At 49.0% G+C, this 21,585-nt stretch overlaps 1 protein-coding gene across 7 annotated transcripts in view; it reads left to right on the top strand.

The window, feature by feature from the left end:
* The window catches only part of TTLL11 (tubulin tyrosine ligase like 11), a 234,160-nt gene that overhangs the window by 75,931 nt on the left and 136,644 nt on the right, over window positions 1–21,585 (top strand). For 6 of the 7 annotated variants that reach the window (XR_013759706.1, XR_013759707.1, XR_013759708.1 and 3 more), the window contains exon 4: window positions 11,456–12,031. Coding sequence is in view for 4 of the 7 variants with exons in the window: in XM_079113775.1 (XP_078969901.1) it covers window positions 11,456–12,031 (576 nt within the window). In the remaining 3 variants the exon portion in view is untranslated. The remainder of the gene's footprint in view (window positions 1–11,455; window positions 12,032–21,585) is intronic. The other variant, XM_079113776.1, reaches the window with a different exon arrangement.

Here is a 21,585-nt window from a genome sequence, read left to right as displayed (position 1 = left end):
ACGGGGCCAGGCTTGGTTCAGAGCCTAAGGACACCTCTACCCCTACCCAGCCAGTCCTCGCCCATCGTGCTGGCCCGTGGCTCATGAGGCAGCCCTAAAGGTCAGGTCAGATTCCAGGAAGCGGTCTGTTCTCACGCAGGGAGGCCCTCTTCACCGCCCTCTTGAATTTATTAAGGAAGATGACCTGAGGGTGGGTACGTGACCTGCCAGAGGTCAGGAAGCGGGTTCTGAGCTCACACTTCCCGTGAGTCCTTGGGACAGAGCTTAGCCCAGGTCCTGCTGTCCAATGGCCACCTGCTCCCATGGAAAGGCGGGGGTGGGGGGACACAGATAGTGTTTGTTTAGGGAGAAGTGGCTTCTCTAGGTGGCCTTGGGTGGCACCAGGAGTTCCTCCGTACCACTCTGCTCAGCCTGGCTTCCGGCCAGCAGCCCCACAGAGATTCAGAGCTGCACAGGAGACCTTGTTCTCACTCCGCTAAGTAAACAATCAGAGCCAGCTTGGTGCAGATCCTGGGCGGGCACTTGGAGGAGACTGGGGTGTTCCACAATCTTGGCCTTTCGGTTTCCATCCAGCGCTTCTGTTAGGGATCAGACACAGACTCTATACTGTCATCCCTGTCCCCCACCCTGGGACCTGGGACAAGCAGACCCAACCACATGCCAGGCTGCCAATGATCAGGGCAACAAGGGACCAGACTCTTGTTGGACGTGGTCCGTGAGGTCATCTCACCTCTCCTGCCTTCCTCCCAATCCTCCTGACCCTTTGGCACGTGGCTTGCAGATCAGCTGACTTCTCAGAGCGTCAGATACCTTATTTGTAACATCATTAAAACCAAAGCCACACCTGCACCATACAGAACAAAATGCAGCATATAAAAAGAAAATGCCAGGATCTTCTCATAGCCTGACTGTAAGGATTAAATAAAATAGGAATGTAGGGCATGTTGTAGATACTCATAAACAGTACCCGGTTTTGGTGTGTTATTATTAATTGTATTTTAAAGCATTAAACTGTGAGCATTCCTCCAGGAACTAGTTTACAGAGTCTGAAAGGTGATAAGATGTAGCAGAAAAAAAGGTGGTTTTTAGAAATTTGAACATGTACCTGCATTCAGATCCTGGGTCCCCCAGTGTAACCTTGGGGAAATAACGTATCCTTTAAGCCCTTTAACAGTTTCCTTGACTGTGATAATAGCAGTAATGATAGTATGTGTGTGAACCATATGAAATTGTGTGTGTATGTACATGTGTGTATGTATATGATATGTGTGTGTGTGTGTGTGTGTGTGGTTGTGTTTGTCCTATAAATATCCGTGGCAGTTTCATGAGGCTCACCCTATAATGCCTCACAGAGCGACTTATTAGAACTGAACATGATCTGTGGGAAACATCAGGACAGAAATGCAGATTCCAGTCCTCAGGATGACTCGAAAACCATTGCAATAATACAGGTGAGAAATGCTCAGAGGATTCAGGGACTGTAGGCTGTGCTAAGAAGTAGAAATGTCAGAATTTGGGCTGGGTGGGGTGGGGGAGAAGGTAGCAGCCAGGGTGACCCCAGATCTCTGGCCTGGGGACATGGGTGGATAGTGGTGGTGTTCACTGATAGCAGACACATCAGAGGAGTAGATGTGATAGTGAGTTTAGTGTTCGATATGTCACATGGGTAACGATGAGTCTGGAGCCCAAGGGAGATGTGTTCCAGAGTGGGGAGTTACCAGCATCGGGACACACTTTAATGGAAGTGGCTGGAATCATCCATACTTAGCATTTGAAGCAATTGCACCTGTGATCCCAGGTGTGGTAAGGCATTGAGCAAGTAAGAGAACGGATGGCCAGGAACCACTCCGTCGAAGACCTTCCTGTGTCAGGCAGGGACAGAGCGGGCAAGGGAATCTAGATCTGAGAGTGATGGTTTCCCTGCACTCAAGGAGATACCAGCCTCTCTTTTGTAGGGTTTGGAGCACGAGAGAAACCTCTACTATGAAATATAGGAATGGAAGTGCTGCTCCTTATCTTGCGGGATTAGATCCCATGTACCTGTTGACAAGCCCAGCCCATTGCCTGCCACTGATCAATACCATAAAGGATCAATACTGCCATTTTGGCCAAAAGAGCATTGGGAGAGAGGGCGACTGACTTGAGTGTTATAAATATGACATTGATATTCTTGTGCTTTAAAAAAAAAAAAGTTTAAGGTATAAATATGGCAGGAATGTGAGAGACAAGTGGCGGCAATGTTGGGCAGGAGGAAGGGCCTGGCCCGACATCTGAAGCACTCTTGACTGAAGTGGGGTCATATACATTTGGAAGTGAGTTACGATTAGTTAGCCAGTTCATTAGCAGGGATCCTCACTGTTGGAAAGGACTTTAGCTGGAGGGACAGCTCACTCAGCAGTGCAGCGTTCTGCTCTAGGTGGGCTCAGCTGCGATGCCTTCTAGGCCTCTTGGTTGGAGGCCGAGAGGAAGCAGAAAAAGAAGGCAGGTGGGAGGCCAGGGAGCTGAGTGGCTGTGGGCTGAACTCTGGAGGGATGGCTCCCGGACTGTGGGAAACGTGATGTCAATATCCACAGGGACCAGGAAACCGTGGAGGGGCAGGAGACAGGTCCCAGTCCCAGGGGTAGAGAACTACAGGATAACGTAGAAAGGCATTTAGACCCCAGCAAAGGAGGTTGGAATGAACCTCCATCAGGAATCTTTTGGATGATCAGACTAATAAAAATATAATAATAAAAAGTAGGATCATGTTCAGTACAAATTCTAGATACTCTTGTTCACTAATTGGATCCTCCTGGAACCACAGGGATACTGACATGCAGAGCTGGCCAGGCCTAACAGCTGGTGTTGAGGTTTGGATATGGTTTGAGTGTGTCCCCTAAGGGGGCATGTGCTGGGAGCCTGGTCCTCCATGCGGCATGTTGGGAGGTGGTGCACCTTTAAGGGGCAGGGCTGACTGGAGCTCTTTATGTCTTTAGGGCTGTGTCCCAAAGGAATTGAGGAGAAGGGATTAAGGTAGTTCTTCTGGGACACTGAGTTAGTTCTCACAAGGGCTAGTTGTTATACAGTGAGACTGTCCCCTAAATTACTCTTTGACTTCCTGCCTGGCCATGTGATCTCTCCCTCTTGCATGTGATGCCATATAGCCTTCACCAAGACCAAGCCAATGCCAGTGCCATGCTCTTGAACCTCCAAAACTAATAAGCTAAATAAATCTCTTTTCTTTACAATTACTCAGTCTCTGGTGTTTTGTTACAGTAACAGAGAACAGACTAATACAACTAGAAAGTGACTACACTGAGGTTTGAACTAAAGTCTGTCTGGCCCCAGAGCCCATTCTCAGCACTCTGCACTCTGCTGCTCCCCACTGATGATCAGACATATGGACTGGGTGGATGTCAAAGGAAGCTTCAACCTGGGGGTCTTCATGTGCTCAGGGATCACCCAAGGACCTTAGAAGGCTGTTTCCGGCTGGAAACACTCAAGTCTGGCTTAGCAGCCAAGTGTTAGGAGAACCAGGTAGGGATGGTCAGAGGGCGGTCTGGGACTGGACCTGTGGGGCAAAGGTGAAGGAGGCAATAGAGGGTCTGCTGTCATTTGTCCCCTCAGTTCCAGCAAGAGGGGCCTGGTGGAGAAGAGGCCTGAGAAGAAAATGGACAGTCTTACAGAAGACTTACTCCTTCTTATTAAGCAGGTTTATAGTCCCAGATGTGCTCTGGAGTGGCTTTTTCATTGCTCATTAATGATGGCTAGATTATGCCCCACATAAAGTGGCTGTTCCCCTAGAGTGGGATCCATTCAACTGCATTGGTAACAGCCTGGATTTGAGGTGAAGCCCGTGGAGGGCCCCTCCTTACCTCTTGGTTTTCTTGAGAAGACCCCACTATGCTGGGTCTTACCTCTCAGGCAAATGTCAGAGCCTCTTCCAAAGAAAGAGCAGCTTGGGCCCAGGCCTGACGCTTCCATCCCACCTTCTAGCTGGGTACTGCAGGCTTCCTGCTTGATTCTCTGGGCCTCAGTTTCTTCATTATCTATAGAACAGCAATTTGAAGGCTAAATAAAGTGGTAACTCTGAGAAGTGCCGGGTTCTCTAATAGCATGTCCCCCCATGTTATGCAGTTGTTCAGAATGAGAAGAATGTATTCCAAGGTTTCTTTGGAATGACCTCTTCAGATGCCTCAGTTCATTATGGTAGAAAGAACTTTGGGTTGGAAATCTGGAGACTTGGGGTTTCCGTTCTGGCTCTGCCACTAGCTGGGTGGCCTTTAGCAAGTCTGCATGTCCCTTGGCCTCAGCTTGTTTATAAAGTGAGTGTGCACGTGTGTAGGTGCGTGTGCATGTGTGTGCCTGTATGCTCATGTGTGTGCAGTGATAATCCTTCTTGGTGGGCCTTCAGGAGCTGCTCGTGAAGATTCAGGGCACATGGAGAAGCACTTTGGAAAAGAAAGGAGCTAGTGTGGAGGGTGGCAGGCCAGGAAAGCATTCTCAGAAGGGATTTTGAGCTGGGGTATAGATGAGGGGCAGAAGCCCTACAGGCAAAGCAGAGGCAGAGAGGCTGACCGAGCCCCAGGGGAGGCATGCCTCGTGCACAGAGGCCTGAGGGGGTGGGAGGGCGGAGCAGGGAGGGAGCCTGGCAGGATGAACTGGTGCTGCCTGCCAAGGAAGGGGCCCTTCAACACTGGCCACACCAAGGAGTTGCGCATGAGTGGTCAGCTACAAGTCCTTGGGATCAGTTAAACTGTCTGCGTAAACTGTAATACTCATCAGTGATAAAACCAACAGGTTTTTAATTATTTTTTTAACTTGCCATTTAGGTTTTCTTAATTGGAACCTTTCCAAAGCCAGGAGGTGGCCAGAACGTAGGGGCACACAGTGGCAGGGACTCCTTTCCACGTGGCCTGTGCTTCCCCCTCACTGTCCAGCCGAGAGGCTTATTGGGATACCCTCCCTCCAGCTCAAGACAGCCCACCTCTGAGGTTAAAGTCTGAGTCTCACCCCTGCCTGCCAGACTGCAGTTTCCATTTTTTCTAAGATTGGGAGAGTTATTGTGTCAAAGTTAATTATCTCCAGGAGATTTTGGACAACACAGTCTGATCTAAAATGAGATTGCAAGGGTCTAAATCAGCTGCGTGACCATAGCTGCTCAATTAGTACTCATTCGATGAAGGGAACACCCGTCTCACCCTCCCCACGTCCCTCCAGTGAGACCTGCTCCTTTTTCTGCATACCCTCGATCTGCGAATGGCGCCATCGCCTCCATGACTGATGAAGCCCCAAACCCCGAATGACCCAGGGCCCCTCCCCCCTCCCTCACCCTTCGCATCCCTCCAGTTGCCAGGGGCCCCTGACCCTACTTCCTCTCTTTCTTTCCTGTGATCCACCCCATTGTCCCTGCCCCAGCTCTGGCCTGTGGGACTTTGATAGCTGTAATACCTTCCTTCCTAGTCTTAGTCCTTCCAAATGGTGATCTCATGGGAGCCCGGGGGGGTGGGTGCTGTGTCCCTCTCCAGTTGAAAACCCATCAGTTCCCTACAGATCAGGCAAAGAGGCAAGGTGTGTTGGGATCTTTTCTGCCTGTTCTAGCCTCCAGTTCCCAGGTGTACCCTACTCCTTCCCCATACTGTCCCTGGGTGACCTGGCCCATGGCCAGCACCTCAGCCATCACTGGGGGTCTGAAGACCCCAGATCTCTCTCCCAAACTCCAGGGTGCCCACATGCCCTCTCCAGCTGTGTGCCCTCTCTGTTCTATCTGGCTCATCATCCTCCCCTAGCCTCCCCCAGATCTTCCCTCCTCCCGGTATACTCCCTGACCCCCTCCACTCAGACTCTGAGCAGTTGTCCTGAATGTCCCTGCCTCCCTCACCCAGTTCCCTTGATCCTACCCCTGCGAGATCCTCGTGCTTGCCAGCTTCCTGCAGCCTCACTGCCAGCCTCCGCTGGGGCATCTCCTCCGCCCCGGCCATCGGCCCTCTTCAGCACATCTTCTACCCAGCAGCAGGCGATCTTCCCTCAGTGCTTATCTGATCAAGTTGCTCCCTTCTCAGAACCTTTCGATAAGTGCCATCATTTTAGGACATTGTCCAAAACTCCCTAAAATGGCACTCAAGGCCCTTGCCTAGGAGGTCCCTCCTTCACCCCCAAACTTGATCTCCTTCTGTTCTCCTTGCTCCCCTACATCCCTCGTTCATTCTGGACATGACTCTGGAATCCGACTGTCTATGTTCAAATCCTGGCTCATGACCCGTGGGCTGTGTGCCTTCAGCAAGATTCTTAACATCTCTGGGTCCCCGTTTCCCTGTCTGTAAAACAGGACTGCTGCGAGGATTCAATGAGGTAAAGTGCACAGAACTGCATCTGACCGACAGTCAGAGATGGACAGGGCATGAGTGGTGGCTGTTGACCCGGCCCTGCTGGTCTCACTGGTGGGATTTCCAGTGCCCTCTCATACCCTCGCTCCTCTCCATTCGCAGTGCCCGGGCTGTACCCTGCTCTCCCCTGCCTTCCATTATCTGCTCAAGTTCTTCCTCTTGGCCTCACCGCTCCACCTCCTGCTCTGCTCCTTGGCTGCCCTTCTCATCCTCCCCGTTTAGCCTCGGTGACCTGCCCGCAGGCTGCCTGCAGTCTGAGCTCGGGAGTCGCCTTGAGCATTGGGATTAGGAGTCTGCCCTGGGTTCCGTTGCAGGCTGCTGCAGCGGGCGGGTCCTGCCAGCGTGAGCTTTGCGATACCTGTTTTGTCTACAGAAGCTCGTCTTTGCTTGAGATCTGAAGCCTGTACCTGTGACACCCAGGGCCTGGGCTGCTGAGATTGAATGCAAGTCCTCCTGAGTGACGAAGGGCTGTTCTAATTGGCTTTGACTTCCCTGGTATTGCAGGCACCGTATTTCTCCAGAAATTGTCCTTTTCCCTGCCCCTTCCTGCTAATAATGTTTAGTGGCTTGGTATTCCAGTCGCCGCGTTTCTCCCTCCAAATATTTTAGCTTGCTTCTCCCAGACGCCCAGCTGACTTCCTCAGAAGCATCATAAATCTCCGGCTCTTATAGATCATCCCAGCGCGCTGATCACAACCGCACAGCATGACCTCTCGGGTGATTAATGCCACCTGCGTGTTTGTAACACAGCCTTCAACTGTGGAGATGTCAAGATAAATCACCGTTCAGCACTTGTTAGCGGGCTGAAGCCAGGAACCTTAGGGTGGCCCCTGTATTTTATAGGTGAGTACAACAGACCTCAGGAGGTTAGGTGACTTTCTCAAGGTCACACAGTCAGAAATTGCCCAACAAAACTGGGACCAAAATCCAGATTCCGTTTTTTACCTCAGTATTTTTTTTCCCAACTCATCCAAAACTATTTTTTAAAATTAATTTCTAATTTAAAAACTGGGGTGAAATATACATAACAAAATTTATCATCACGACCCTTTTTACCTGTGAAGTTCAGGGCATTAAGTGCAATTGCTCTGTGCAACCATCACCACCATCTATGTGCAGCGGTTTCTGCATCTTGAAAAACTGAAACTCTGTACTCATTAAGTGCTAATATCCTATTCCCATAACCCCACCCCTGGCGACCACCATTCTTGTTTCTGTCTCTAAGAATTTGACTATTTGGTGGACCTCACATATGTGGAATCCTACAGCATTTTTCTTTTTTTTTAGTCTGGATTACTTCCCTGGAACGCTGTCCTTGAGACCTATCCTTGTTGTTGTTAGAATTTCCTTCCTTCTTCACGCTGCATAATATTCCAATATTGCAGTGGTGCTTCTTCAAGACTATTTTAACATCTCAGTGGAGTTGTAGTATTGGAACAAGGCGACTTTCCCAGTTGCATTTCCTAAACATCCACTAGGGGGCAGTAAAAGATGCAGAAAATCCTCAGTAAACCTGATGAGTGCTGAGTAATCTGGCCGCCACATCCTCTGTATCTCTTTGAGCTGACCACGTATTGGGTTGCAAGATAATGGATTTCACATCCAGCAGCAGCTTTGGTGAAAACTAGAGATACCATCAGCTGTAGCCTAAGCACCAGCCGTCCTCACGCTCTTGCTAACACCGGGGTGGAGAACTTCATGTGAGATGTTGGTTTCAGATTGTAATTTTATGTAACTCACATTAGCTCAGTGATTCTCAGACAGAGTACACATCACAATCACCTGTAGTGCTTTTTTCCTAAATACACATGCCCAGGTCTCAGCTACCATCTAAGTCAGAATTTCTGAGGCTGGGGCCCAGGTATAAGAACCAGTGCATTCACTCTTAGCTTTAGTAACTGGCAGTGTGTGTGTGTGTGTGTGTGTGTGTGTGTGTGTGTGTGTGTGTGTGCGTGGCAGGGGGGGGGGGTCTTTCTAGAGGAAAACCTCAGAGTGTAATAGGTATAAATTCTGAAAAATCTTTTCCTTTGCCCGAATACATCTCCAAAGGGTCTCCTGGCTATGGGAACCACATTCTGAGCAACTCTGAAGTTTTCCTATAGACTTACAGATATTTTAACAGTCAGGAACACAGAAAGGAGATTTGAAAACGGGAGCAGCCTGGCCAGCTCAGGATCCACAGATACAGTTCCAAGCTGGCTGCGCTTGTAGGCCAAACTCTTTGGTGTAAGGCCAGTGTTCAGACACCAGTACTGTCTGAGGTGTTGAGAGTCTCCCCTGTTATAATCAGAAGAGACGTCATCTCACCAAGGGCAAGGAGGGATATAGTGAACCTGAGGCGGGATCAGGAGACCTCGGTTCTCAACCTAACCATCCCACTAGCCAGCTGTGGGACCCAGGGCAAGTCATGTCACTTGTCTAAGTCTCAGCTTCCCCTTTGAATTATGAGAGGATTGGATGATGCTGATCTCCGAGGATATTTTCAGGTCTAAAAATTCAATGATTCTATTAGTATTAATAGTCTTGGTTTGTAGTCACTCCTCAGGCAAAGAGCAGAAGAAATATTCAGTAATGCAATGAATGACAGAGACTATTGACCATGCAGTTTAATTTATTTAAGGCATATACACTGAATGCAAAGGAGAAAATATTGCTCCTCATAATATATTGAACTGTTAGTATCTTTGGCACAGCAAACACTTTCCAGAGGGAAAAATTACCCATCAGTGCAAACTTGACATTTTTTACATCCTGATCCATAACTGCCATTTGTCCAGGACACTCATATTTACTGTAAAGCGCCATGTGTATGAACGCTTTGGATGAATATTAAATAACTACATAAACCTCAAGGTCACAGTTGCATGCAAGGCTCGGTGGAAGGCCCTGGGAGGCCCGCATTGATCTCTTGTGAAGTTCCATTCTCAAATCCTGCTGACAAGGGGAAACAATTGATGTGGACCATTATTAAAGCTTTAAGTGTTTCTCCATTGTTAAAGATCTTTTACAAGCCCGGAATAACTGATAGTGCCCGAGGAATTGGCAAAAGCTTCACTTAGAAATATGGGCTGGTCAAAGAGATAAGTACATCCCCGAGTACAGATGTCCCAGGTCGGGCTTCCACAGCAAAGGCGGGGGCACCGGGGGGTGCAGCACCAGGGCACGCCACCCCCTCGGACTGCAGGGGTCCGCTCTCAGCGGCATGCTGGAAGCCACAGAGAATGTGACTTCCTCTTGTTTCCTGTTTCCACCCTTTGTGTTTCCTCTGGCTCCACTCTCCTGTCATTTCAGTCCGTGCATTCTCCACCATCACACAGAGCGTCTCACAATGTCTGGATGTCATAGTCCATTTTTCTGTTGCTATAACCAAATGCCTGAGACTAGGTAATTTGTAAAGAAAAGACATTTATTTCTTACAGTCACAGAGGCTGGGAAGTCCAACATCAAGTGCTGGTATCTGGCGAGGGCCTTTGCTGCACATAACATGGTGGAGGGCATCGCAGTGCAAGACTGAGCAAGCATGCTAGCTTGGGCTTCTCTTCCTCTTCTTATAAAGCTACGAATGCTGTCATGGGTCCTACCTTCATGATGTCATCTAATTCTAATTATCCCCTCAAAGCCTGTTACAATTTGGACTGTCACTATCCCCAAAGGTCATGTGTTGAAGCTTAGGTGCCAGCCTGTGGCACCACTGGGAAGTGGTGGAACTTTTAGGAGGCAGGGGCTGGTGGAAGGAGGTTAGGTCACTGAGGGCATGTCTCTCAAGAGGGTCAGGGACTCTCGTCTCTTCTCATTCTCTCTCTCTGCCTCCCGGTTGCCATGAGGTAAGCCGTTTCCTCTGCCACATACTTCCACCACGGTGTGCTGCCTCACACGAGGCCCCCAGTCAGCGTGACCAAGTGACCATGGACTGAAACCTCTGAAACCATGAGCCGAAATTGTACTTTCCTCCTCTAAGTTGATTTTCTCAGGTATTTTGTCACAGTGATGGAAAGCTCACTCACGCAAGGTTCCACTTCCATATGAGTGTGGGGATTCAGTTTTCAGCACACAGACCTTGGGGGGCACACTCAAACCACAGCATTGAAGGAAGCAGGCACTTCTGAATGAGGCACAGCTGCAGGTCAGGGTCTGGACTGGTCACGTGCCTGGAAAATTAACTACTCTGGAGCTGGGAGGAAAGCAAATATTGTGGATGACAAAAGCTAGTTTCAAAAGGATCTCAAGAAACTGAAGGACTGGCAAGTCTACCAAATGAACTTAAGCTTGGATGTAAGTGATAAATTGTGCATTTCCTGAGCATCAGCTGTTTGGTGTTATGCTTGGCCCCGGTGAGGGTACAATTTTATATCACTTTTTAAGTGGGGGAACAGGGACATGGCAGTACAGAGGAAGGTGCAAGGACTTTAGGGGCATTGATCTAGATTTCTGCCCTCTACCCTTTGATTAGCAGGAAAATTTTATCTTTTAAAAGAGCAGTAAGTGGGGTTTTGGTCGCCTTCCACACCCTGTTGCTTATGTTTTCTCATTTGATCCTCAGCATGGTCGTACTTAACAGATGACAAAGGCACAGATAACTTAAGTAACTTGCCCAAGGTCACACAGTAAGTGAAGGGCCAGAGTTTGAACCCAACCAGTTTGACTCAAACGCCTATTCTTCACAATGGTGGTACCCTTTCTATTTTCTACATCATAGAAAAGAAACAGCCATGTTTTTGTGAGGTTCGATGAAATAACTTGTCTAGTACATACCTGGCAAGCCCTGGGCATTCACAAGGGTATTTGATTACCCTATTGTCAGCGTCATTGTTTGTCATATGGCTTGCTCCAGGGAAGAGCTAATAACTGGCAAAGTGAGATCTGAACCCAGGTCTTGCGACTGCCCTGTACTCTCCCTCTCCCTCTGGAGCAGAAGATTGAGGACCGTTGTTATGCCACTGTCTCAGAACTTCACTGTGTCATTTCCATGGAAGAGGCGCAGTGAGGACTTATTAGGCGGGGATCATTTTATCACTCATCCACCAAATGTCTTCCAGGGGCTACAGCGAGGAAAAGAGCATAATGCTGACCGTTCTTTTTCCCCCTCCCAGGTTCGAATGGTGAAAGATGGCAACCCCTCCTGGAAGCCCACTTTTATTGTGAAACCTGACGGTGGTTGTCAGGGTGATGGAATCTACCTCATTAAAGACCCCAGTGACATCCGGCTGACTGGGTCCCTCCAGAGCAGGCCGGCCGTGGTCCAGGAGTACATCTGCAAACCTCTCCTTATCGACAAGCTCAAGTTTGACATTCGTCTGTATGTCCTGCTAAAATCCTTAGACCCCTTAGAGATTTATATAGCCAAAGATGGACTCTCTAGATTTTGTACAGAGCCATATCAGGAGCCTAGTCCCCAAAATCTGCATCGTGTCTTTATGCACTTAACCAACTATTCACTGAATATCCACAGCAGCAACTTTATCCACTCGGACAGTGCCAGCACAGGCAGCAAAAGGACTTTTTCCAGCATTCTTTGTAAGCTGTCTTCCAAAGGTGTTGACATCAAGAAGGTCTGGTCCGACATCATCTCCTTGGTGATTAAGACTGTCATCGCCCTGACTCCAGAGCTCAAAGTTTTCTACCAATCGGACATCCCCACAGGGAGGCCGGGGCCCACATGCTTCCAGGTAACCATTGCCAGTTCCTGCCCTGAGTTCCCAGGCTTGACCAGTCCAGGCCAGGCCCAGGGAGGGCTCCCTGGCTTGACTATGGGATGAGGGATCGGAGGATGGGGATGGTCACTGTTGGGGACAGGATGGTGGCAGGTGGGCCTGACTTCTAGCTTTCTGTTCACTAGCTGTGTACTCTGGGGCAAGTCACTTCCTTTCTGTTACCTGTAAAATGAGACTAATAGTACCTGCTTTAAAGGATTCTTGTAAGAATTCAACGAGACACAGTACATACGGGAGGCAGGGTGCCATTCTTACCTTCGTATCTTCATTTGACAATTTTTGCCGCCACTTAGCAGGGGTCAGGCATTGTCTTGGTACTAGTGAGATGGAAGGTCAGATTCCTGCTGACGGATGCAGAGTCAAAAGTGGGAGAAAAATACTTAGGCAATTACTATAGAGTGTTGCAAGTGCTAGAATCAAATGGGTAGCGTCCTGGGTGCTGTGAGATGCGGGGCGTCTGACCGTCCTCCCCTTGGGAGGGGTTGGGGGAGGCTTCCTAGAGAAAATGGCGGTTGAATTGAACCTGAAGGAAGAGATGAAGCAGGCAGGGCTGGGAGGAGCGGGGGTGGCCCCAGAGGGAAGGTGGTGAGTTGAAGGTACTGAGAGGCGTTGGGCATGGCTGGAGGGCGGGGTTTCAGGCTGAGGTGTGGGGGGGAGACGGCTGGGCAAGTCATGGAGAGCCCGAGGCAGCGGGGCCGCCAGAGGACAGGCTATACTCAGATCTGCCTGTTCCAAAGAACACAGCACTGCAGGAATGGATTGCAGCCAGGCTGGCTGGGGAGACACCCCATAGTGGCTTTCCTGCGACATGAGAGACTCGCTTGGTTTGGGAAGGTCTTGGTGAAGATGGAGAGGCGAGATCACAGTGCCATGTCAGGAGGTTGAGTGGCCAGACTTGGTGTCTGGATGGGACAGAGAGGGAGAAAAGAGTTGGTGGCAATGGGGAGCGGGGGGACTGAGTCTGACTCGCAAGTGGCTTGGGCACTTGGGCGGGTGGGTGGAGGCCACCAGACGGGGCCATTCTCGCCGGGGAGAGCCAGGAGTTAGGCTTGAAGCGCCTGTGTGGCACCCCAGGGGAGAGGGTGGCTGGGAAATTGGACAGCTGGGGTGAAATTCAGGAGTGAGAGGTCTGGGCTGGAGAAAGACAGGAATTCACGAGTTCAGAGGTGACTGCAGACATGAAGGGTGAGAAGAGGAGAGGCCAGAGAACACTGGTGGGCGCCATCGGGAAGAAAGGAGGAGCCGGCGAAGGAGGCCCAGCAGTAGGTGCAGATGTGGGAGGGGCGTCGGGAGAGGAGGGGCCTCGGAGGCCCGGGAACAGGCATGAGGAGAAGACAGGGGAAGGGGCCAGCTGCCTGGATGCTGCTGAGCTGTCCCTCATCACTGGCAGGTGGACTGGGAACTTCCCTGAGAATTGCTTTTAGCAGTGAGCCAGCGTGAGGGAGCAGAGGAAATGGAGATTGCAGAACATCTTCCAGGTCACTTAGCTGCCAGGGTGGAGGGACAGGGACATGGACTAGTGCCTACAGGCCCTAGTAGGCACACTTTTCTGCCACCAGATAAGTCAGGAAAAGGAAGAAAAGACGAGAAGGGCACCTCTGGGACCCTCTCGTCTACTCTAAAGTTGTTTTGTTACAATTGACGTGGATATAAAAAGAATATGTGGAACATATTTGTAAGCCATGAAGCAGAACGAAATGCTCATCCCAACCACCTCCCAACCCAGGAACTCGGGTTAGTGTGTTTCCCCCACCCCATTTCCCTAACCCACCCCCGTGGCAACCGCATCCTGAATTTTATGGTTAGCATTTCCTTGCTTTTCCAAAATACTTCTTACTGTGCCCGAATGTATTCCTGAACAGAAGTGTACTGTCTTGTTCTGCTTGTTTTTGAGCTTTATAAAAACACTATTGTAAAGCATGTAGTCTTCTGCAACATTCTTTTCCACCACTTGCAATTTTTCAAAGGTCCATCCAAGTCCATGGGGTTGTTGGTACTGCCTCGTTTGCAGGGTTGTTAGCTGCATTGTGAACATGCACGGTGTATTATCAGCTCTTCTGTCAGGGGACATTTGGGTGTTTCCAGCAGGAGAGCCCCCAAGTGTAGAAAAAAGGAATGGGGCAGGATGGGGTGCTCATTCACCATCAGAAGAGGAGGCTGGTCCCCAAGTGCAGCCCCAAACCCAGAGAGGCTCCCCTGGGGACTGGGCACCAGTATAAGAGCTCTCAGGCAAGCTGGCAGAGGCCTTGAGAGGAATTCAGGAAGTGACCAGTACCAGGAGGGAACAATCATCATCCAGAGATCTGTGCTTGGACCCCAGGCCTTTGGGTCCCAGGCAGGATGCCCAACTCGGCCATCAGGTAGATGGTTTAAGGCATTAGAAAGGTTGAGTGAGCCTCACTTAGCAGCAGGGCCAGAGAAACAAGACCTGACTCGTGCCACCAAGAAGTGAGGGCGATGGAGAGCTTTGCAACGTGGACATGTCCAGGGGTCATCTTGGGGGACTATGTGGTCACATCTGTTTGACAGTGGCAGCTATTCCAGGAGAATCATGTGGGCTCAACAAGCACAGCCAAGCCACAGAACCCTGGCATGGTCGGAGTGGCGGGGGGGAGGCCAGGATGGCCATTTCTCTGCTTGTCTTACTGTGGATAGGCTGCCATGGGCAGCCATTGGGGTGGAGCCAGGGGCCCACAATGTGGGGGGCTGAAGGGCAGACAGAGAGGCAGCCGCTGGTTTGGACAGATCATGTCTAGCAAATGGAACCACAGCCTTGTGACCATTTCCACCACTTGCCCACACTGAAAGCTTCCAGGCCTGGGGAGAAAGGAGGAGCCCACCAGAGGCAGAGCCTCCCCAGCTGAATCTTCACCACCCCGCGTCTCTCTCCCTCCCGCCCTCCCTGCCTCTCTCTCCCCCTCCCTCTCTCCTTCTCTCCCTCCCTCTCTCTCTCTCTCTCTCTCTCTCTGTAAATCACCTGCACTCACTTCCCTGCCTGCCTTTTTAGGAGTGTTGTAAAATAATGTAGGTGAAAACACTTTGCCAGTGTGTAAAGTTTTAGATGTTTGGAATTTATTTTACCTCGCATTTCAAATACCAGAGATTGAGAGAAAAATACTCTCTTTCTCTCCTTGGAGTCCTCTCTCGCCTTCTTTGCTCTTTTCACTGAGTAGAGCGCTGGTGAGTGGAGGGTTAGATAATCGAATTGACTTGGAACACAAAGGCTTACTGGCACTGTGGGCTTCTGCCTTCCACAGGCCACGTGATTTTGCATAAATCACTTAATTTCTGTGCCTCCGTTTCCTCTCGCATGGCGCGGTGCTGTTGTCCTGCTCAAACCAGGCAACCATCACAAAGGGCTTTGCAAACGGTAATGTTCTGCACAGAGACCATCAATTATTTTTTTGCCATTCTAGCCTGGACCTGGCCCGGACTGCAACATTCCAGAACATTCACTCTAGCCAACAATATTACATTTATCTGAGCCATGTGACCATGACCCCTTTCCACTCATAGCCACAAGAGCTGCTTGGGAAACTCTGATGGCCCCGAGCAGTGGCTGGCATGGCCCAGGCTGCGGGCAAGGTTCCTCTAATCTGTTGCCTGGGAACACGGCTGTCCTCTCATTCCAGCCCGTCCTCTGTCATCGCCCAGGCAGCCCCAGAAACACGTCCTCATGCCCGTCCTCTGACGGCAGTGGTGCGGCGCTGGCTTGAAGAGCAAGGTCCATCTGGGTGTAGATGATTCATGTGGCAGAAATATAGACACAGAGGGCAGGTTTCCAGCTCAGCTTTCAAAAACATTCTCTCCCATTCTGTGGCTTGTGCTGGACCCCCTTCCTGCCCCCGTGTCTAATTCTGTCCTGGGCCATGACCCTTTCCTTGGAGGGCTGGAGGAGACACATTTCCTAGGTCCTAAGCTGTTCCTCCTCTGCTTCTCTGTTCTCGGTGACCTCCTCCTAACCCTGCAGCTCAGACGCCCCAGCGGGAGGTACGGTTCTGTTCTCAGACGCCCAGGGTTGAGCGAATCCCAGCTGCCCCTTCCAGCAACCCCAGCTGGTGAGCTTGGCAAGTGAACCTTCCCTAGTCTGGGCTTCCTTATCTTGGAGCATACTCGTGCCACCTCCCAGAGCACAAATAACCTCAAATAAGAAAGCTATACGGGACAGTTAGCACAGTTTCTAGCACAGAGTAATCACTTACCAAATGACAGTCTTTGTGATTATTATGTTGCTGGTTATCTGGAGCAACAATGGTTCTCAAATTTGTCTATGAGGAAGTGCCTTGAAGTGATAGGAAAACCTGAAATATTCACATTTTAAACATAACTGGAACGCTGGTGTTCTAAGGAGCAGAGTTTGGACCCCAAGTCCTTGGCCTGGTATTTGCCACCTGCTAAGCCTAGCCCCATCCTAGCCTCCCTGCACCCCACCCCCAGCCCTCAGTCCTGCAAGACAGATCTGATTCCTGTCTCTGGGTCAGAGTGGGTGCCTTCCCAGCTCTGCCCTTCCATTCTCTTCTGTCGGGGTCAACCTGGGTGCTGGCTCCTGTTCTGCTGTTAGCCAGCCAGCATCTTCCCAGGTGCTGCTCAGTAACAGCCTCCGTGATCACTTGTGGTGTTCCAGTGATCTCATCTCCTACCGCCCTCCCTCTTGCTCACTCCTTGTGGTCAATTCGGAGGTGGCCTTTGTTTGTCCCATTTCTTCTGCCTGGAACGCCCATCCCCAGTTCTTCACTTGTGGTGTTTGTCTTCCTCTGGACACTGACATGTTCCCTGGGCATCTGCTGAGATGAGGCCTGAGCTGGTTGTGGGGCTTGTGGCTGTGGATAAGGCAAGGCCCCTGCCCCTAAGGAGTGCTCGGTTTACTGGGAAAACCAGCCCATGGGAAACACAGTCCCTTGTAAGCTGTCAGGGCACGCAGAGTGCTGGGAGGCTTCTGGAGGCTTCCGGGGCAGAGGAGATGGACAAGTTTTGCTCAGGGCATGAAGAAGAACCTACTGGGCAGGAAGTGCGGTCACTGTGTTCTCCTGCTTTCCTTCTTACCTCTCTGGTTGCTGCTTCTCAGCTTCTTCCTCTGGATTTGGGAAAGGTGGAGATCCCCAGGGCCCAGTCCTTGGAAATTTGCCTTCTTATCCACCATTACTGCCTAAATGAGCTCAGGGAGACCCAGAGCTTTAAGAACCAGGTATATGACATACTTCCAGTCTTGACCTCTCCTTGGTGTATCCCACGGTCCACCTTAATTTTCCATTGATAGCTAGTGAGCACCAAATACCACGTCCACAGTCAAACTCGACTCTCCTCCCAGAGTTAGTGTCCCTTGTCTTTCCTGTTTCAGTAATTGAGCAGCATTTCTTCAGACAAAAATCCAGCATTATTGTCATTCTGTTCCCCTCCTTCCTCCACCCCCCATAAGCAACTCTGCAAATATACTCTAAAATATATCCCAGCTGGAACCACTTCTAACCAGCCCCATTGCCACCACCCCAGCATTGCCTTCCACTTAAAGTACGAGGATAGCCTCCTAATTGACATCCCTCTTTCCGCTCCCACTACCTATAGCTGATTTTCCTCACTGTAGCTAGAAAGAGTCTTTTAAAATGTAAGTTGGATCAATTTCCTCCCCTTGCTTGATCCTCCAATGGCTTTTTCAATGCACTTAAACTCCCAGCTCCTTACCATGAGCTACCAGCTGCTCTACATCTGTCTGCTCTACATCTGTGTTTCCATCTGACCTCATCTCCTACCACCCTCCTCCCTCCTCACTTCTTGTGGTCGTTCAAAAGAGGCCTTTGTTCTTGCTGTTTCTTCTGCCTGGGATGCCCTTCCCAATTCTTCATAAAGACTTACCGTCTTCCTTCATTAAGGCCATGTTCATCTGTCACCCCTTGAGATGTTTGCTGCTGGTCAGGATGGAATAACACACTGAACTTCACCTCCTTTTGTAAACTATGAGGCCACCAGAAATATATATGAATATGTACACGAATTAAGTGTTTTAGGCTTTGGACAATAGATGATGGCTCAGCACAGTGGTCCTGGAGAAAGGGGGAAAGCCAAGCTTTTCATCTGGAGGCAACAACTGGAACATGGGACAGGGAAGGGGGACCTACGCAGAGCCTCGTGAACCTTGATTAATTGAGGAGGTGGAGTTCAAAGTTTGGGAAGGCTAAAGTGGCTGGAAGTTGTGGGGTGGGTTTCTGGAAAGCAAATTGCTAAACAGGAAAGAGCTCCAAAAATCAGCATGGTTCCCTTGGGAGTCTTTGCAGAGTCCTAAACCAGGGACATGTGGAGTGTTTAATTCACAAAATTGAACAAAGAATGACCAAGGAACTAACAAACTGAACAACATCCAGCGCTCACACAGGGAGGGAGGCGTTCCAGCTCTCAACGACTGGAGAGGCCTTGTTGGTTTTGGGGAGCATTTAGTCAAGACTCCAAAGGAATTCTGCCCCAACCTTAAACAACAGGATGCAAAGGTATTAGAATAATCTGAAAATGACTGAAAAACAAAGACCAGCACTTTAAAAGGTAGACAAAATCCAGGTGCCTATCATTGTAATATGATAATGTCCAGCATCCAATTAAAAAATCACTATACATTCTACGAAGCCAGCAACCTATATCATAGATTCAGTAGATTCAAGATATTAGAAATGATGGAACTAGAAAGAAATAATGTTAAAATAGTTACTGTAAATATGTACAAAATTCCTAAGAAAAATACTAACTTAATGGGCTACAAGTTGGAGCTATTAAAAAGAACCAAGTGGAACTTTTAGAGAAGAAAATACAATCTCTGAAATGAAAATTTCAGTGGATGTGATTAACAGCAAGTTAGACATTGAAGAAGAAACCAAGAAACCAACATCAAACTTGAAGACATAGCAATTGAATATATTTACAACTAAACCGAAGAAAAAGACAGGAGGAAAGAACTATAAGCTCAATGTCAAGTGGTCCAACATATGTGTAACTGGGGTTCCAGAATAGAAGAGAAAGTTATTTGAAGACATAATGGTTGAAATTTCTCAATTTGATAGAAACTATGAACTCACAGTCCAAGAAACTAGAGAAGCCCTGAGAAGGGACACACACACACACACACACACACACACACACACACACACACATACACACATACACCAAGCCTTATAATAAAATTGTGGAAAATCAGTGATAGGACAATCTTTAAAGCAGTCAGGGAGGAAAGACCTACTATGTTCAGAGGAACAAAGAATAACTATAATGTTCTTACCAGAAACTGTGCAAGCCAGAGGACAATGAATGACTAGTGCCACCTCCCTGGAAAGACCTTGCCTGGCTGTCCTGTCTAGAGCATCAAACCCTGTCTTCCACCTCCTGTGTCACTCTGTATTCTCACCTGACTTTAATTGTTCATTGCTTGTGGACTCTTTCCCCTCTAAAACATAATCCCCAAGAATGCAGCAGTTTTATCTTGTACATGGCTTTACCCCAGTGCCTAGAACAGTGCCTGGTATTTAGTGGGTGTTCAGTAAATACTTGATTGATAAATAAATAATGCCATCCAGGCAGAAGAGTAGAGAGGCAGAGAGCAGTAAAGCATCCTGGAGCCACACTAGAGGCCAAGGTGTGCAGCTGTGAGAGGTGGGGATAAAGCTGGAGTGTGACCGAGTCCAGTCCTGAAGGGCACTGTAGGACATGCCGTGCAACTTCATTCTGTGGGTAGCGATTTTAGGCATAGGACTATTAATATTCTATTTATGTTCTAGAAAATTTACTCTGGTATCACCTTGTGCCAGATGATTTAAAGTAGGGTTTCTGAGAGCAGAGAAAAGGTGAGAGGTGGCCCAGACCTGACAGAGTCTGAGCATGAGAATGGGCCACATCTAGAAAGCTCTAAGGACATAGGGAGTACAGGAGTAGGGTACCAGCCAGAGGGAAGGGTTGAAGGGAGAAGTTTGGATTTGTTGGATTGGGTGGATAAGGAATACAGGGAGCAAAATTGATTTTAGAGAAAGAAGATGGTGTATTAGTTACCTATTGCTGTATAACAAATTTGCAGCTTAAAACAACAAACATCCATTATCTCACACTGTCTATGGATCAAGACTCTAGATGTAGCTGATTGCCTCTGGCTAAAAATCCCTCACGAGGCTGCAATCCACAGGCTGGCCAGGGCTACTGCCATCTCAAAGTTGCTTGGGGATCTTCCTCCAAGCTCACTCACAAGGCAGTCAGCAGGCCTCAGGTACTCAGGTTGCCTGGAGAAATCAGTTCCTTGCCATCTGGGCCTCTCCCTAGGGCAGCTTGCCACACAGCAGGTGACTTCCTTCACAGTGAAAGAAAGCATCCCAAGATGGAAGCCACAGTCATTTTATGACCTAATATTAGAAGCAACAGCCCATCATGTCTGCCCTGTTGTGTTTGTTAGAAGCAGGTCACTAGATGCAGCCTGCACTCAAGTGGGTGGAGGAATTACACAAAGACATGACCACTAGGAGATGGTACTCATTGGGACCACATTAGAGACTGCTGACTGCAGGTAGTGAATTTGGATATATTGAATTTGAGGAGTCTGGGACCTTCCAGGTGGAAATACCCTGGATGCAGATGATTGGGTAGCTCTGGGGCTCCGGAGAGACTTCCCTCTTATTGGACGGTGGCTTGGAGCTTTTGCATGAATTTACAATTAACTGCTCAGGGCCCTTTCCAACTTGATTTGAAGCTCCTAGAGGTCAGTGATGAAGGACAGCTATTTTTAAATCTCCCAGGGAGCCCCTTGGGTAGGAGGTGCCCAACACATAATTGCTGGGTGAATTTCTCAGGGAGGCAGACTTTCACATGGTTAAAAAGTTGTCTCTCACCAGTTACAGAGGCACACACCTTAATCCCAGCAACTTGGGAGGCTGAGACAGGAGGATTGCAAGTTCAAGACCAGCCTTAGCAACTAAGTGAGACCCTGTCTCAAACTAAAAAAATGAAATAAAATAAGGACTGGGAATGTAGGACAGTGGTAAAGCACCTTTGGGTTCAATCCCCAGTGCAAAAAAAAAAAGTTTCTCTCTTTGACAGTTCCTGCTCGGCCACCAACTGTTGGAGAGACTTAGAGAGAAATCTTTCCCTTTCTAAACTGCAGGTGACTAAATTAGTGGTTTCTCAAAAATAAAATTTAAAAGTATCCCCCTGAGAATCCTAGATATAAAAATAGGTCCTAGTCGATCTGATCGGTTGGCCTTCTCCCTGCTTTCCTAGAAAAGAACCTCATTTTGAAAAATACTGGGCCAAGTAAACTCCCCACTTTTTGCCAGCACAGACTTTTTGGGATCATATGACAAGATCGAATCTAAGCCCAGTTTTGTGATTCTGCTTACTGAGATCCATGCCTATTCATGCCTGGATATTTCATTGAACTTTTGGAAGGAGAATTATTCACATGGCCTTGAACTTGTGAAAAAATGAAATGAGCTGTCCTTCATTAAACACTTACTAGGCGTCAACCTGGGTGAAATGCTTTCCTCTGCATG

Source organism: Sciurus vulgaris (assembly GCF_902686455.1).
Source record: "Sciurus vulgaris genome assembly, chromosome: 15".
In the NCBI taxonomy this organism is placed as follows: domain Eukaryota; kingdom Metazoa; phylum Chordata; class Mammalia; order Rodentia; family Sciuridae; genus Sciurus; species Sciurus vulgaris.
This window is presented reverse-complemented; position numbering and strand designations above follow the sequence as displayed.